Below are 16,800 nucleotides of genomic sequence, written 5' to 3'. Positions count from 1 at the left end.
CGGCTCTGGCGATCCTTCCGCCTCAGCCTTCCAGGTAGCCGGAATTACAGGCATGCGCTACCACGCCCGGCTGATTTTTTTATTTATTGTAGAGATGAAGTCTCGCTGCCCAGGCGGGTCTCGAACCTGCGGGCTTAGGCAATCCACTCAACTCAGCCTCCCAGAGGCGCGGGATTACAGGCTGAGCCACTAAGCCCGGTTTCCTCTTGCATTTTTAAAACAAATTGTTGAGTTTCAGTTTGGGAGGATGAACAAGTTTGAAGATGGATAGTGATGATGACTGCACATTTAATGCCACTGAACCGCATACTTAAAAATGGTTCAAATGGTAAATAATGCGTTATGTATATTTTACCACAGTTTTTAAAAACTCACCATATTGGTGAACAATATTAATAGAGTTCAAGCTTCCAGAACCTTTTTTCATTGTTAGCTTTTATGGCCTTAATTGACCATTTCAATTGATAATCAAGACAATTATATTTCCTATAGTAGAGGTCTCCAACCCCTGGGCCATGGATAATGGTCTGTGGCTTGTTAGGAACAGAGCTGCACCACAGGAGGTGAGTAGCTGGTGAGTCAACAAAAAGCTTCATCTGTATTTATAGCCACTCCTTATTGCACACATTACAGCCTGAGCTCCACCTCCTGTCAGATTAGCACTGAAAAGCCCGCTTACATTTCCAACATCCTATTTTTGTGAAGTAGGGTTTTCTGCAGTGACAACAACCAAAATGAGATTATGGAGTAGACTGGACATAAGCAACACACTTCAAGTGTCACTGTCTCCCATCACCACCAGATGGGACTGTCTAATTACAGGAAAACAAGCTCAGGGTTCCCACTGATTCTACATTATGGCAAGTTGTGTGATTATTTCATTATATATTATAGTGTAACAATAATAGAAATAAAGTGCACAATATTTGCATATGTAATGCACCTGAATCATCGCAAAACCACCCCCCCTCCCGCTCCACCCCAGGTCCATGGAAAAACTGTCTTCCACAAAACTGATACCAAAAACGTTGGGGACCACTGTCCTATAGGAATACAAGCCATCTTATATAATAGATATTATACAATTTAGTAATTATTATATAATAATTAATATGATATATTAACATATATTATACTATACAAGCCATCATACTTATAGAAAAATAAATACACAGTAACGCCTCTGTAATAACTTCTCAGTAATAACGTCTGGCCCTAATCCACAGAACTCTAATGCTATAGTAAGAACTATAGAAGTGCCATTACCTTTTCCTTCTTTTCCATAGCCCAGGGCAGGAGGAATGATGAGCTTTCTCTTCTCTCCTACACACATTCCTTTCAAGCCCTGGTCCCAACCTTTGAGAGCCTCCAGGATGCCCAGGGTAAACCAAATGGGCTGACCATTGTTATGTTTGTGACTATGACAGAAAGAAAACACATTAGAACTCTTTAGTAACTTTTTTTTATTGCGTCAGTATATTTTTCCACCCATAAATAGTTCATTCTATTAGCATGGAAATTAATGAAAACAGCTGTTCTTTATTTACACACACACTTGCCCAAGTCAACTTTATAGTAATTCAATTCACTGCCCATTTTTCTTTATGCAAATTTCACAGTTGACTCAGGTGAAGGGCAAAGGAAATCATAACAATTCACAATTGTTTGAGCATTTGCTGTATACTAGGTATCCTAAACTTTGTGCCTCTTTTAACAATGATCCTATGATGTAAGTACCATTATCACCCCATTGCACGAAAGAAAAACACTGGTTAAGGGTGCCAGTCTTTAATTTCAAATATACCTAACTCCAGAGGTCAAAGGTTTTATCCACGAAGTTATGCTGCCCCAGGAGAGCCACTAGGTTGCAGAGCAGGGAGAAAATAATGGAAAATGCTGAGCTGGGGAAAAGGTTGACAGGCTAAGGAGAATTTACTGCCAACATGTGTGGGTCCATATACACAGACAGGGAGAGTCAGGATCATTTTGCCACATGATCAAAATGCCAAACGTAGAAAATATGGGAAGGATAGGAAAGACAAAAAGAAGGAGAAACAATCTACCACCCATCACTGACTACAGTTTCAGCACATTTCTTGTAATGGTTAAGCTATTTACCATAGACTATGGTTCTAGAAATGGCAAGTGTGCTTTATAGACTGATCATTTGATAGTATTTCTTCTTAGTATTCAGAGTTAGCAGCTTCTGACTATTTGTGTGGAGGCTACATTTCAATAGTCTCCTTGCCTCCTTATCAGGTATTAGAACTGGTAGCAAACTGCTGAATAATATCCCATGGCTACCACCCAGCACAGGATTTTGGTTCTGAAATCTGAAAGAAATCAGACTGTTTTAAAAGGGATCAGACTAAAAATAAGGATGTAATTGGATATTCAGTGCAAATCACAATATTGTTTAATGTCCCCTGTGGCACCTTTTATACTAACAAAAAGAAAGGGCTGTCGAGAGTTTTTTGTTTGTTTTCTGGAGTCTTATTCTATCACCCAGGCTGGAGTGCAGTGGCATGATCCCACCTCATCACAGCCTCAGTCTCCTGGGTTTAGGTGATCCTTCCATTTCAGCATACCAAGTAGCTGGAACTATAGGCCTGCACCACCATGCCCAGCTAATTTTTTAATTTTTTGATAGAGACAAAGTCTTGCTATGTTGCCCAGGCTGGTCTCAAATTCCTGGGCTCTAGGGATCCTCCTGCCTCATTCTCTCAAAGGGCTGGTATTATAGGCATAAGCCACTGCACCCAGCCAAGAATTTTAAGGCAAGACATTTTTCTAGAACTTTTTTACCAGGGCTAACAGAGTTCAGAGAAGAGTGTCGTTCACTACCCCCCAAATCCCAAGAAACCAGATCTGAATGCCCAATAAAGGCAGTTGATCAGAAAATGATTTCTAGGACAGGCCATGAAGTTCCACTGTTGCAGTTCATGTCATTCCCTCTACCTACAACATCCCTCATTCTCCCCCCCAAACCTCCACCCATCTTTCAAGGCCCATTTCAATATCTCAATTATAAGTCTTTCTCTCTTCCCATTCCTAGGGAATAATGAATTCCAGGCTTGTTATCTCTTTGAATATTCTGTACTCTGCATCATTTAATCATTTACCTGTCTTCCTCCCCACTATAGATGGTGTATTGCTAGAGGACAAGAACTTGCTTCTAGTCAGCTTTGCATCTCCGGAAACTGACTTGTGACCATTCAATAATAGTTTGATAGATGAATGATAAGGATGATTAGAAGCCAACATTTCTGAATCTCCCTAGTACTCTGCATAAGGTCTAACACAAAGGAAATAAATGCCCAGGAAATTATTTTGGAATGGAATGAACTGAACCAATGCCTAATTGGAAATCGTTACACTTACAAACCTTTTCCCTATTGCAGTTTCTTTGTTTATAGAACAGTAATGATAGTGAAACCACCTGAAAATCCTTCATGTAAATTTCCATAGCCACACCCACCCCATCAATGAAGTCTGACTTTCTGGAAAAGAGCAAATTACTATGGAAATCACGGTCCTGTGCCTTGACCAAAAATGTCATCTGTCAGAGCAAAAGTTAAATAGGTCAGTGGAGTAGCATTAGTATATCCTTCAACAGGCAAATAAGTGATTTCATATTTTGCACTTGAAGTTGCCGTGAAAAGTTAAAATGGAATCGAGTCATTTTCCCTAAGCAATGGAGTTTGAGACATAAGAATTCTTTTGAGGTTTGGTTGTTTTTTTTTTTTTTTTACTTATTGCCTAATTACACACCTAGATACTTCTGCAATATTTCAAAGATTCTAGTTCTAATTTTTATAATAAAAAAGTAACAACCTTATCCAGACCACGTTTCCAGTGAGACCTTCAAAGACCTCACTCCTTACATAAAATTAGTTTTAAACAATTTCTTTTCCCCAAAGAAAGAAATAATGTGCTTCCGTTTTTGTAAAATACAGCCAAAACCAAGTATACGAACCTTTCCTGCTGGAGAGCTGGCATGGGTAGGTGGCTTCTTTTATTATTTTGCCTGCGGGACATAATTACTTACGTGGAGTGAAATAAGGAGCCGTCCTTTTCTAAGAAGCCTTCATAGTGGACCAACATCAAATCCCCTCCTTTGGTCTTGCGATGGCAGAGGAATGGCTTCTGAAGAACTTCAATTTTCACTTCTGGTTCAGGGATCAGAGCCCCGGTTAAAGAAGTGACTAACAGCGGCAAGACCGCGTTCCACAAGAAAAGCCTCATGTTGCCAAAGTAGAAAAGAAGTCCCTATATAAACAGCCAAAGGGTCCTCGACTTCAAAGAGTTAAGAATGCAGTTGGAAGCTTAGGGACAACAGCCTCTGGCAAGTTCAGGACCCCCTCTTCTTCGAAGACGTGGCACATTTACTACCAACAACTTTCTCACGCAGCGCGAACTTGCCTTTAAAGAGTTAAATCCAAACCCGGGCCTGACTGGTTCCCACAGGGCGACCTCCCGGGAAGAGCGGCTCTCCATTGGCTTGTGGTGCTGTCCCTCAGGCACTCCCAAGCCAATGACGCCACAGTAATGTAATTCACAGTCCGACCGAGCCGTGCCGCTGCCAAGAAGCGGACTACCCCGCGTGGTCCTAGAGCCCGGTGGATGAAATAATCCTACAAGTCCTGACTTTGGGAGAAGGGTGGGGCGCAGGGCCGACTGAAACTCCTCCCGCTGGTTCAGCTCTGTGAAGAAACCCCGTTGAGCGAGGTAGGAAGAGTCTGGGGGCCCTGTGAAACGGTAGGGGTTTCAGGAAAGACTCGTTTACTCTCCCCATTGGGAGCGACCCCCAAAGATGCCACAATCCTAGGCTCTAGCAATTGCTTATTAACTTACTGCATAGAGACTTACATACATCATGCTTTAAGGTTCACAAAACGCGCTCCTGGTGCATGAACCTCACTACAGTACGACCAGTGAGGCAGGTTCTTTTTTCCCCATTTAAAAGATAAGTGACTTTATCCTAGGAGAGGTTAAGTGCCCTGCTCAAGGTTCTTTGGCCCAAAAGCAGTTGAGCTCCGCCTTCAAGACAGGTCCCATTCATTTCACTGCACCGCGTTGTGTTATGGTTGCTAATAGTTTATCCCTTAAGTGACCTTCGTGTAGAGGGTAAATTAAGAATAAGGATGTGCAGGCCTCCGCTTTCAAGAAGAAATGGTAGTCACGGTTACGAATTACACAGCTTCAGCTTAGTTTACATTTTTTTAATTTTACATTTTTCGCCTAATTTCAAAAGCAACACAAATTCATTGTCAATGTGGAAGAAACTGGAAAGCACTAAAGTAAGATTTTCAGGTAAAATTCAGGAGTCGGATTATATTTGAATCCCAGATAAATAACTAATAATGGTTCTGTAGTTTTATTTACTAAATCTGACAACCTTACACTAAAGGGAAAGAAAAATTGCCTGTACCACCACCACCCGTAAGTAATCATCTTAATATTTTAGTGCATGCGTGTCTTACATGTACTTGAAGCAATTTGGATCTTATCCTACACTTTTCTCACCTTCTCTTTCCACTTAATCTACAGTTACCAGCTTTCCTGGTTAAACATCTCACACTTTAACGTGCATAGAAATCCCCTGGAGATCTTGTTAAATAAATATGCGGATTTTTACTCTGGAGATCTGGCCTGGGGACGACATTCTGCATTTCTAACACGCTCCTGGGTGATGTCAGTGCTCCAGGTCGACAAACCCCCACTTTCAGAAGCGAGGCCTTAGAATTTGGACACCTATTTAAACTGGCCTCACAGTATTCCATCCTGAAATTCCGTCATCACCCCCTATTATCGGGTACTTGGATACGTGGGATCAATTAGGCTGCTTTGAAATAAGAATCGGACGGCGGGAACTAGAACCACGGGGTAGCATAAGAGGTCACATACCCTCCCCCTCCCACCTCCCCACTCCCCCAACCTCAGGAGGTGGGACCTGCCCATCTCCGGCACCATTTACAGTCAGAACCGTGTCCCACACCGGTCTCGGGGGCCAACCCCCAGCGCTTCTCATCCGTCGCCTGCTCCCACACCTGCGTCCCAGAACTCAATTTCCCTGCGTGCCTTTCCCGCTACCTCTGCGCCGCCGCCAAACCCCGGAGTGGATTTTGGGAACGTGCGCGCGAGCGGCGCACTGGGCATGCGCCAGCGCGCCGGGGCTGGCGCGTCGGGGCCTCAGGTAGTGCGCGGTGGCGCCGCCGGCGACCGGCCGCTTCGCTCTCCGCACTGTGGAGGTTCCGGGGCGTCTGCTCGGGCCCTCTTGGTCCCGAGGCCTCCGTGTGAGCGGTGGGCCCCGCGGCCGGCCGGGCTCCTCGCGCCGAGGCCGCCGCCGTGACCCCGCCCCCGGGCCGAGGATGTGAGGCGGGCCGGGCGTCCCCGCAGCGGGCCCGGGCGCCGCGAGTGGGCGTCTGGGCCGCGCCGGGCGATGGCCCTGCTGCCCGTGCTCCTAGCCTCCCGGGGCCTGGGACAGTGAGGGCGCCGGCGGGCGGGGGCCCGGGGGTCGCGGGCGCCATGGAGGGGGTGCTGTACAAGTGGACCAACTATCTGAGCGGTGAGTGGCCGCGCCGGGCCGGGGGCGCGCCCGGGGCCGGTCCTTTGTCTGAGCGGCCGGAGGGCGGCGACGGGACGCGCCTCCCGGGGGGCGGGTCGCGGCCCCTCCCGAGACCGCGGAGGCCGGCGCAGAGCCGGCACGCTTCCCCAAGCGGTTCTCCCGGCGCGGCACCGTGTCACCCCTGCCGTGGGATCCGGCCCTCTCTGAGGACTGGGTGCGCGCCCAGCTGCCCTTTCACTCCAAGGAAAGCGACTCAGGACTGAGATTCGGGGTGACTTCGGTGCCCTCGATGTCCCCGGAGGAAGGCGCTGATTCCCCACTGTGGGGTCACCCGGGAGTATCTGGCTGACGCCCCTGGCCCGCCACTAGGTTGGAAGGTTTCAGGAGAATATCAACCGTAACCTGGAATCCCAGAGGTGTAAGATCTTTATCAAAGTCCTCAGTACAGACACTTTCCCTTTGTCACCTTCAGAGTCACCTGCGTGCAAGCCAAGGTGTCAGAGTTTCCATCTCAACAGTTTCAAAGCTCCAGAGTGTGCACAGACAGGGTTTTGGTTTTCTCCCTGAGCAGTTCTTTTTGTTTTTCAGACTCAGAAATTACTGTAAAATGAGTGCAAATATTAGCAACTGCTTTCTTGCCCTGCCTTACAGAATAGCTTAAAAATAGTTTGCAGCCCCTCTTCCGATTTATAGCTTGAGAAGCTTGTCACTATTCTAGAGCTGTAAAGATGATTCAGAATGATCATTTCTTAAATTGGTATAACTGGTATTTGATAAAAGCCTACTGTATGCTGGAAACTTTTCTATTATGGAAAATGGCCTAGGCATTTAAAATTTTAATGGCAATGTGTTTGAAACCAGAAATGTCTCATAGAGTGGGAGAGAGATTTTTCTCATCCTTTCTTTTGTGGGATAGTTTTTTTAAAGGTTGTAGTGTGGTGGTGCTCTGGGTGTTTTAAGGACGGATGTGTCTGGGAGAATCATTTGGCACAGTGACTTAGAGGAGGTCACAGCCAGCCTAAAGTGCACCTGTCGGGTGTCCCCAGAATTCTTTTGCGTAGAGTAGTTAGCAGTGAATTCGCTTGTTTATTTTTTCTGTAATCATTGGTAGGAACTGAATGAGGAAAGGGTTTTTTTTTTTTTAGAAGAAAACACCTTGCGTCAAGGACCTTCAGTGATGTCCACAGTTAGATTAGATTTGGATAACCCAGAGCTGGGCTTTGGTTTGGTGATTGCAGAGGCCGATTAACACTCTGCTGTCCTAAGGGGAGGTGGCTCAATCAGGCAGTCTTCCTTTTGAGGGCTCTTCTAAGCTATGAGATATATGTCCCTGACCAAAATTTAGTTTCTGGTCCTTCACACAGATGTTCTCTTTTTACCTTTTTCTTCTCTTTCTCCTTGGTACGATACCTGTTTCCTGAAAGCAAAATGCTTTTTTTTTTTTCCCTCTGACTGTCCTTGTATAGCCTTCAATAAGGCAACATTCTTTAGCGGGATCTCTTGGAATCTTTGTCATGTGATGCCCATACCATCTGTTCTGTTGAAAAAGAATCTACTTTTTGCTTCCCAAAGTAAGAGAAGTTAATACTGTGAGTCGTGCCAGGATGGAAGTCCTAAAGAAGAGGGCCAGTGAAGCCATTGCCAGAGGCAGCTGTCTTTATAAGGTGCTGCTTGTTCCCTTGACCCACGTGCCCACTTCTTACAAGCATACTGTTCATAGAAGCCCATCACATGTTGGGTACTCTTCCGGATATACTAAGAATTATGGTTCAGCACATTCTCTTCCATTAGGAGATAAAGGTACCTTGGAAAGGAACAGTAGTAGCCTAGAAGGATCACATGCAATCTTGTTTCCTTTGCCCTCCACTTTGACAGTTGTCTCCTAAAAGGAACTTATGTTAATGACAAATTACTTTTTGTTCTTCTGAAGCTGTTTTAAAAAGTAACTTTTTTCCATTGCACTCCAGTCTGGGCGACAGCGTGAGACTCCAACTAAAAAAAAAAAAAAAAAAAAAGTAACTTTTTTCTTGTAGCTTTGCACATAGTAACCTTAAAATACATATCCCAATCAGAGTTTTGTTCCTTCTGAATTTCTTTCCAAAAGTAGTACAAAACTCATGTACTGCTGTGTGATTTGTGTATTTCTGTCTTGCTGATAACTTGGTATGGGATGCCTTGTCAAATTTGAGTGGAGAAGTTAGGAAGTTGGTTTAGCACTGGATCTTTTGAATCCTTGGAGGACAGTGTTAATTTTATTCAGCACCTACTATGTGCTGGGCACTGTGCTTGGCTGTTGAACAAAGCAGACATCCCCTGGCCTCCTTGAATCTACAGTCTGGTAGGGAAGAAAGACACTTATTGGATAAGTGGTTAGAAGCATGTAACAATTCTGTGTGATTGTGGAGGAATGGAGCAGGAGGTTAGTCTGGGTTGTCAGAGAAGCTTCTTTGAGGAAAAAATTTAAGCAGAGTCTGAAGGATAAATCATGCTAGTTGGGTAGGAGGCTAGGGCAGAGGTGCAGTTAGAGGCTGTAAGAACTTTTCAGGCACAGGGAATGCCAGTGTGAAGGCCTCAAAGCAGGATAGAGACATGTGAGTTTGAAGAAGGGAAAGAGGACCCATCTGGCTGAGGGCTTAGAAGAGAGAGGCTCCAACAGAGATGCAGGGGTGTGGGGGAGGCCTGATATTACAGGTCCTCATCGGCTGGTTTAACACTGTGATGTGATTGTGTCTGTGTGTGTGTGCGTGCGTGTACATGCATTTGTGAGAGAAAGAGAAATTATGAGATTGTTTAAAGGCTTACTTTGATGTTATCAGTTATAATTTTGATTATGTTAAATCTTTTCTAAAGTTATATTTGTATACATATGTTATTAATATGGTTACTCGAAAGGTTATATGAAATTTATAAACATCTGATGATCCTGAAAAAATAAAAAATAAAAACTTACTCTGGTTGCAGTGTGGTATAGAAAGTTTTCTGATTAAATTTTTGTATCTTTCTTGCTGCATTTATTGTATTTTCCTAAATACATATAATTATTTTGTGAGTTTCTCTTGCCTCTTGAATTAAATTGTCAGGTATCAATTGCTGAAAGTTGGAAACATCATCAAGCCCTGAGAATAACATCTAAATTGCTTACATGAGTGTACCTCTAGAATGTGGAAAAAGAAGGAAAATCTCTTTTACCTCAAATGCTCCTTCAATGAAAAATGCCCCAAAAAATAAATAAAAGAGAGAGAGGGAGCTTATGTGTGTTTTCTTCAATAGTCCTGAGCCATCCTGCCTTTTGAAGGGCAGAAATTAGACATTCTGGGATTTAGTGTCATAGCCTCTCTTCAGATGTTAGAAGATTAAATGTGGGATGAAAAGGGGATGAACTAAACATTTTACAGACACCCATATTGTGTGAGACATACTGCTAGGCAATGTGTGTTTATTTTTGGCATCTCTCAAGACCTAAATGTTAGTCAAGGAGTATTATATATTAACACTCTAGAACATGGGTTTGGGAGTCAGAGAGACCTGAAGTCTGATAACATCTCTATCACTGCCAACTGCAGAGTCACAAACCATTCTGAGCTTTAGTGTTTCCTCCTATGAAAATAATGGGATTTGCTGGTTTATAACTGTAAGGATAGTAAACAATTATTAGTACTTACCATGTGTGCACTTTTCTGAGCATTTTACACAGATTAACTTGTTTAATATTTGCAGCAGTTTTGAGAAGCAGTTGCCTTTTTTTTTTTTTTTGAGTCAGGTTCTCACTTTGTCACCCAGGCTGAAGTGCATTGGCACTATCATGGCCTTCAACTTTTGGACTCAAGCAGTCTTCTCTCCTCGGTCTCCCAGGTAGCTGGGACTACAGGCATTTGCCACCACACCTGGTTAATTTCTTTTTAATTTTTTATTGTGTAGAGATGAGGTCTCACTATGTTTTCCAGGCTGGTCTTGAACTCCTAGGCTCAAGCGATCCTCCTGCCTCAGCCTCCCAAAGTGCTAGGATTACAGGCATGAACCACTGTGCCCAGCCAGCAGTTGCCTTTATTATTCCCATTTTCCAGATGAAGACACTGAGTCATAGAGAGATGGAATTTGCCCAAGTGACTTCAGAGTTTATGCTCCATTATGTAACACATTTAAAGGTCCTTCCTGCTTGATCATTATATAATTCTAGCTGATTCATAACATACCTATATTTAAAGTATGTTTGACCTAGAATAACAAACTCTATCTGAGGGTGGGAAGTAGGGAAAAGTTCAGGAGTGAAGAAGGCTTTGAGTACCCAGTGTTGTGCATATGTTTTGCTACAAGGACATTTTTGAGCTGTGCTTTCTACTTTGCAGTTTCAGGTCCTTTTCCTGCCCACTCAGCTGATAGGAGGGCTGCTGCCATGAACTCCAGCCAGCTGCAGGCTTCTTGGGCTTGTCCAGCAGGTGAAGGCTGAAGCACATTGCAGCATTGCATTCCAAAAATAACAGAAACCTGCATCATGCTGGCCAGATGGTTGTCATTAAGGACGCACTATAATTTTGTTTCCCCCCAGGTGGAGAAAGGTAACTCTTGCCCTATTTGTTTGTGCTGTGTAAACAGTGCCAGGAAGACATCTGGAATATAAGTGATCTGGAGCAGGATGCGTAGTCTCTCCACACCACTGATCAGCTTTTTTTGTTGTCATTTTAACATCTTTATTGAGATAATTTAAGTACCATAAAATTCATTCATTTAAAATACATCAGTGGTTTTAGTATATCTACAGAGTGCAACAATTACTACAATCAATTTTAGAACATTTTCATTATCCTAAGAAGAAACCGAATGCCCACTAGCAATTACCCCACACCCATCTCTCTATCTTGACAACCATTAATCTGTTTGCATAGATTTGCCTGTTCTAGACATTTTATATAAAGGGAATCATGCAATATGTAGTATTTTGGGACTAGCTTCTTTTCCTTAGCATAATGTTTTTTTTGGTCCATCCATGTTTTAGCATTATCAGAATTTCATTCCTTTTTAATGTCAAATAATATTTCTTTATATGGATATATTAAATTTGTTTATCCATTTTCAGTTGATGGACATATGGGTTCTTTTTTTTGGCTATTATGAATAATTGAATAATGCCACTATAAACACTTGTGTACAAGTTTTTGGCCATGTTTTCATTTCTCTTGGATATATACCTAGGAGTGGAATTGCTGGTGTCATGTGATAACTCTTTGTTTAACAATTTGAGGAACTGTCAAATTATTTTGCAAAGTGGCTGCACCGTTTTAAATTGTCATCAGCAATCAAAGAAGGTTCCTGTGCCTTCACATCCTTGCCAACTTGGTTAATGTTTGTCTTTTTGATTATAGCTATCCTAGTGGATATGAAGTGGTATCTCATGGATTTGATTCATATTTCCCTAATATTGATTATCTTTTTTATGTGCATATTAGTCATTTTTATATCTAGTTTGAAGAAATGTCTGTTCCCTTCCTTTGTCAATTTGTTAATTGAGTTATTTTTCACTATGAATTTGTAAGAGTTCCTTATTCTGGATGTAAGTTCCTTATCAGACATATGATTTACAAATACAATTGATCCTTGAATAACACAGAGTTAGGGGCACCAACTCCCCGCATAGTTGAGAATTTGCATAACTTTTGACTCCTCAAAAAATTTAAATACTAATAGTCTACTGTTGACCAGAAGCCTTACTAATAACATAAACAGTCTATTAACACATATTTTGTGTATGTATTGTGCACTGTATTCTTACAGTATAGTAAGCTAGAGAAAAGAAATGTCATTAAGAAAATCATAAGAGAAATGTTTGCTGTTCACTAAGGGGAAGTGGGTCATCATGAAGATCTTCATCCTCACTGTTTTCACATTGAGTAGGCTGAGGAGGAGAATGAAGAGGAGGGATTGTCCTTACAGTTTCAGGGGTGGCAGAGACAGAGGAAAATCCACATATGGACCCTCACAGTTCAAACTTGCGTTGTTCAAGGGTCAACAGTATTTTCTTCTTTTCTGTAGGATGTCTTTTTTATTTTCTTCATGGTATCATTTGCTGCACAACAGTTTTAAATTTTGATGTAGTCTAACTTATCCACTTTTTTCTTTTATTGCTTAAATGCTTTTGGTGTTCTATCTTCAGAACCATTGCCAAATCCATGGTCTTGAAGATTTACCCTTAGGTTTTTTTGTTTGTTTGTCTGTTTGAGTTGGAGTCTTACTCCATCACCCAGGCTGGAGTGCAGTGGCACACTCACAGCCACCCCAGTGTCGACCTGCTGGGCTCCAGCGATCCTTCTGTCTCAGCCTTCCAAGTAGCCAGAACTACAGGCATGCACTACCACACCCAGATAATTTTTGTTTTTTTATTTTATTGTATAGACGAGGTCTCACTAAGTTGCCTGGGCTGATCTCGAACCTGCAGTCTCAGGCAATCCACTCGCCTTGGCCTCCCAAAGTGCTGGGATTATAGGCTGAGCCACCAAACCTGGCCTACCCTTAGGATTTTTTTAAAAAATAGTCTTTACCTCTTACATTTAGGTCTCACCCATTTTGCGTTAATTTTTGCGTATGACGTGAGTTAGGGATACCACTCTATTTTTTTGCATGTAGATATCCAATGAGCAACTATTTACCATATAATTCATAGTTTCAGTGATAGAATCACAGGCCAGTATATTTTGAATGCTTAAGTGCAAAACACTGTAGTTAGAATAAAGGCCTGAGTTCAAACCCTACCACACTGCTTAGTAGTACTGACACTCTGAGCAAACAACTTCATGTTCCTGATCCACAGTTTTCAAGTGACAACAATAATAGCCTTACCTAGGTTTGTGAAGAAGGTGAAATGGATAACATATATGAACCTGCCTGGTATATATAGTTCAGTTAAGGGTAGGTTAATTGGATAGCTGTTTTGATTAATGACGCTCAGAAAATTTCTGAGTATATTCAACTTTCTATATGTAAATTGTGGCTTTCCATGGCTTCTGTGAATATACAGTATGTATCCTGCATTGTTTAAATCCTCCTTTTGGAAATCAGGAGTATAAATTATAAAGGAAAAGATCCAAACAAACCATCAAAATTTTGGAATTGACTTTATGGTCCTATGGCCTCCTGTTGGATGAGTGATGGTTACGGATCGTGTAGTTCTGTATACCATTGGTCGGTGCTTTTGTTTGGAACAGAAATTAATATTTTGTTAAGGAACTTAAGAGATGTTATACCATTGCCTCATTGTCATCACATCAAAAGTGACACCAGTTCTGATGTGTGACGTGGTCAGAGTTGTTGGGAGTGATCCATGAGTCATTTATGTCATTGTAGTGGTATGTGGACTGAAGAAGCCTGGGCACAACTGTTCTCGGACTGTACTCAGTTTACCATTACTTCCATCTTGTTTAGATTGAGCAAAAGTCAGTTAAGTTCTATTGGGAATGAATTTGAGACAGCCAATAGAACACGCCCTGGTGCTGTTTTTGGACATAAGACAGATGAATAAGACAACAGGAAAGGAAAGTCCAAAAAAATACCATGGTGCTTGGGCATTTATCTTCTTGGATCCATTTTCATATTGCCTTATGGGGAGTATGTTGCAGTACTAGGAGAGATGGCAATACTCAAAAAAGTACTAGCCAGAGAGAAAACTGACCTTTTTCTGTATTCCTATCACATCAAAGGAAGCAAAATGCCATTTGCTTGAGAATCCATTTCATTACCTTCAAATACAATTGTTCCTATATAGTCCAAGACAAGAATGGCTCTGTCTTGATTTGTAAATACCAGAGTAATGATTTCAACACTGTCTAGCCTTTATTCATTTATTCTTTGAAGAAGCACTTACTGAGCACTAACCTCTTATCAGATCCTGTGTGGGTGTTGGGGATACTGTTTTGGGTAAGGCGTGATCCTTGTTCTCAGGGAGGTTATAGTGTAATAGAAGCCTCCTGAACCACAAAAATGCCTTTCCGAGCTAATTTTATGATTTTGAAACTTGCAAGTGGTTGCCCTGAGGCTTAGAGGGACCACATTGCATATAGCTGGTCCCTCAGGGTGCTTAGGTGTTACCTGTCACCCTCTTGTGTCTTTACTGGGACTTTAAAGGCAAATTTGGTTACCCTGATAGACTCAAATGTTAGTCTTTGGTCATCTAGGTTGATATTGCAGGCGTCCTGTTGCTTTTCTCCCTCTACTGGACAATATATACAACTTGGATGAGACCCGCCCTTTAACTTTTGAGGCCAGGGTAAGTAGCCAGAAATTAGGAGAGAAGAAAGTAAGAAAGAGGGAAAGGTGTAAAACTAGCCAAAGGAGACTGGCATACTAGTATAAAGAAAAACATAAAGAGCCCTTTTCCAGGAGTGGTTAGGAAAAGCTTAATGGAAGATATAAGGACTGAAGGGTGAGTAGAATTGGCATGGACAGAAAGAGGGAAGGCGAGAGAACTACTAGGAATCAGAAGTGACCCTTAATGAAGAAATCTGTATAACTAAAAAGGAGTTCTTTCCTGGGAGCAGCACTAGGGCGTTGAAACAATGGGGTTAGATTATTAAGCCAAGCCAGAGTATATAGAATTGGTCTAATAAGGAGTCATCCAGGGTTTCTGAATAGAATGAAAGAACAGGTAAAAACAGTATTTAAGGAAGATTAACCTGGCTTATTGACACATGATCAGTGAAGTGGGAGAGCTGAAATATAGAGGGGCGATAATGAGGAACGGGGAAGAAGGAGACGTGAACTCTTATTTCACAGATGAATTTATTTCACAGATGAATAAACCAAGGCACTTCAGATAAATAAGTAATTTAGTCACACAGCTGATAAGTCCTGAGCCAAATCTTCCTAACTCTATGTCCTTTCCTTGTCTTCACACTCCATGCCCCACTGTGAGCACAGTGGAATGATGAAGCCACAAGTAGAAATGAGAGTAATTGGGAAGATATAATGACTGACCAGGAGGGATGGGGCAGAAGTGACACTCAGGTTTGGAGGTTAGATGGTAAAAGGATGCTGGGTCTGTTGAGAGAGTCACAGTCAGAGGGAAAATGATGTGTTAAGCCCAGAAGGAACCTTATCTCTCTGTTTATAAGTTAGAAAATAATGCCCAGAAGAATTAAGTGTTGCACCCAGGGTGACACATCTGGATGTTATGAGTCTGAACTTGAATCAAGGTTTCCTGACTCCTTTCTCTTGAGTAAAGTGCTGGTAAGATATACAAGAAACACTGTCCAGAATAAGTAAATATTTAGTTTATTAACCCAAGGCACACAGGAGAGGTGACTTACAACAGGCTCTAACAGAAGGCTTTAAAGAGAATTTGATATAATCTATTGTAATTATAGTTTGTCTCCTCACTATCTGCTTGCCTGACTTGCCTACTATTTTGTCCCTTCCTGAAAGCTGAGATCTTTTCTCTAAATCTCTAAGCCTGGCAAATTATAACTACTCAAAAAAACACTTTGTGAATTAATTAATGGTAAATGAAGAAGCCTGTAATTTAGCTAATACTTTGTTATTATCTTTTACAATGAAGGGTGTTTCTTTTTCTTCCCTCCTCCCCAGCAACAGCAAAAATCTTACTAACTGACCCACAGAGTAACCCAAGGCTTTGCTCTTCATTCTTGCTCAGAGCTCCCCAAGACCGGCCGAGATGTTGGGGAAAGGAGGCAGGAAGGCTCTGATGGTATGAGGTGTGACTGAGCACCCAGGCTGAACATTGGAAGACACCAAGGCTGTGGAGGTCAGGGAACATATTAAATCAGTAGCTTGGGCCTTGCGCCAACATAAAATGATAGGCTTTTTTTTTTTACTATTAACATATCTATATAACATACATAATATATAATGTATTATAATCATAATATATATGGGTTATGAATATAGAAACCATAATTGTGCATAAATTGTCTTGTCTTACCACTTCAGAAAGATCCTATCCTTCAGAAAGTCCTATCCTATCAAGAAATTTAGTCTTACTTTATAATTTTCTTGACATTAGTTACTTTCTTTTTTTTGTTTATTTTTATTTTATTTATTTATTTTTTTGAATTGGAGTCTCATACTGTTGCCTAGGCTGGAGTACAGTGGCACACTCCGGGCCACTGTAGCCTTGCCCTGCCGGACTCTGGCAATCCTTCTGCCTCAGCCTTCCAAATAGCCGGAATTACAGGTGCGTGCTACCATGCCCAGCTAATTTTTGATTTATTGTAGAGACGAGGTCTCAC

At 42.0% G+C, this 16,800-nt stretch overlaps 2 protein-coding genes across 2 annotated transcripts in view; one reads left to right on the top strand and one right to left on the bottom strand.

The window, feature by feature from the left end:
* FKBP14 (FK506 binding protein 14) overlaps positions 1-4,536 on the bottom strand; it is an 11,903-nt gene extending 7,367 nt beyond the window's left edge. The window contains exons 1-2 of the mRNA XM_008068985.2: positions 4,049-4,536; positions 1,267-1,418 (exon numbers count right to left, since the gene is read on the bottom strand). Of these exons, the coding sequence (XP_008067176.1) occupies positions 1,267-1,418; positions 4,049-4,245 (349 nt within the window). The 5' untranslated portion in view covers positions 4,246-4,536. The remainder of the gene's footprint in view (positions 1-1,266; positions 1,419-4,048) is intronic.
* A 1,615-nt stretch (positions 4,537-6,151) lies between these two features.
* Positions 6,152-16,800, top strand: part of PLEKHA8 (pleckstrin homology domain containing A8) — a 64,316-nt gene continuing 53,667 nt past the window's right edge. Inside the window, exon 1 of the mRNA XM_008068984.2 lies at positions 6,152-6,568. Coding sequence (XP_008067175.1) covers positions 6,529-6,568 — 40 coding nt within the window. The 5' untranslated portion in view covers positions 6,152-6,528. The remainder of the gene's footprint in view (positions 6,569-16,800) is intronic.

Source organism: Carlito syrichta, unplaced genomic scaffold, assembly GCF_000164805.1.
Source record: "Carlito syrichta isolate Samal-C Ts95f unplaced genomic scaffold, Tarsius_syrichta-2.0.1 Scaffold311717, whole genome shotgun sequence".
In the NCBI taxonomy this organism is placed as follows: Eukaryota; Metazoa; Chordata; class Mammalia; order Primates; family Tarsiidae; genus Carlito; species Carlito syrichta.
Note: the sequence above shows the minus strand (reverse complement) of the source record. Positions and strands in the feature narration are given on the sequence as shown.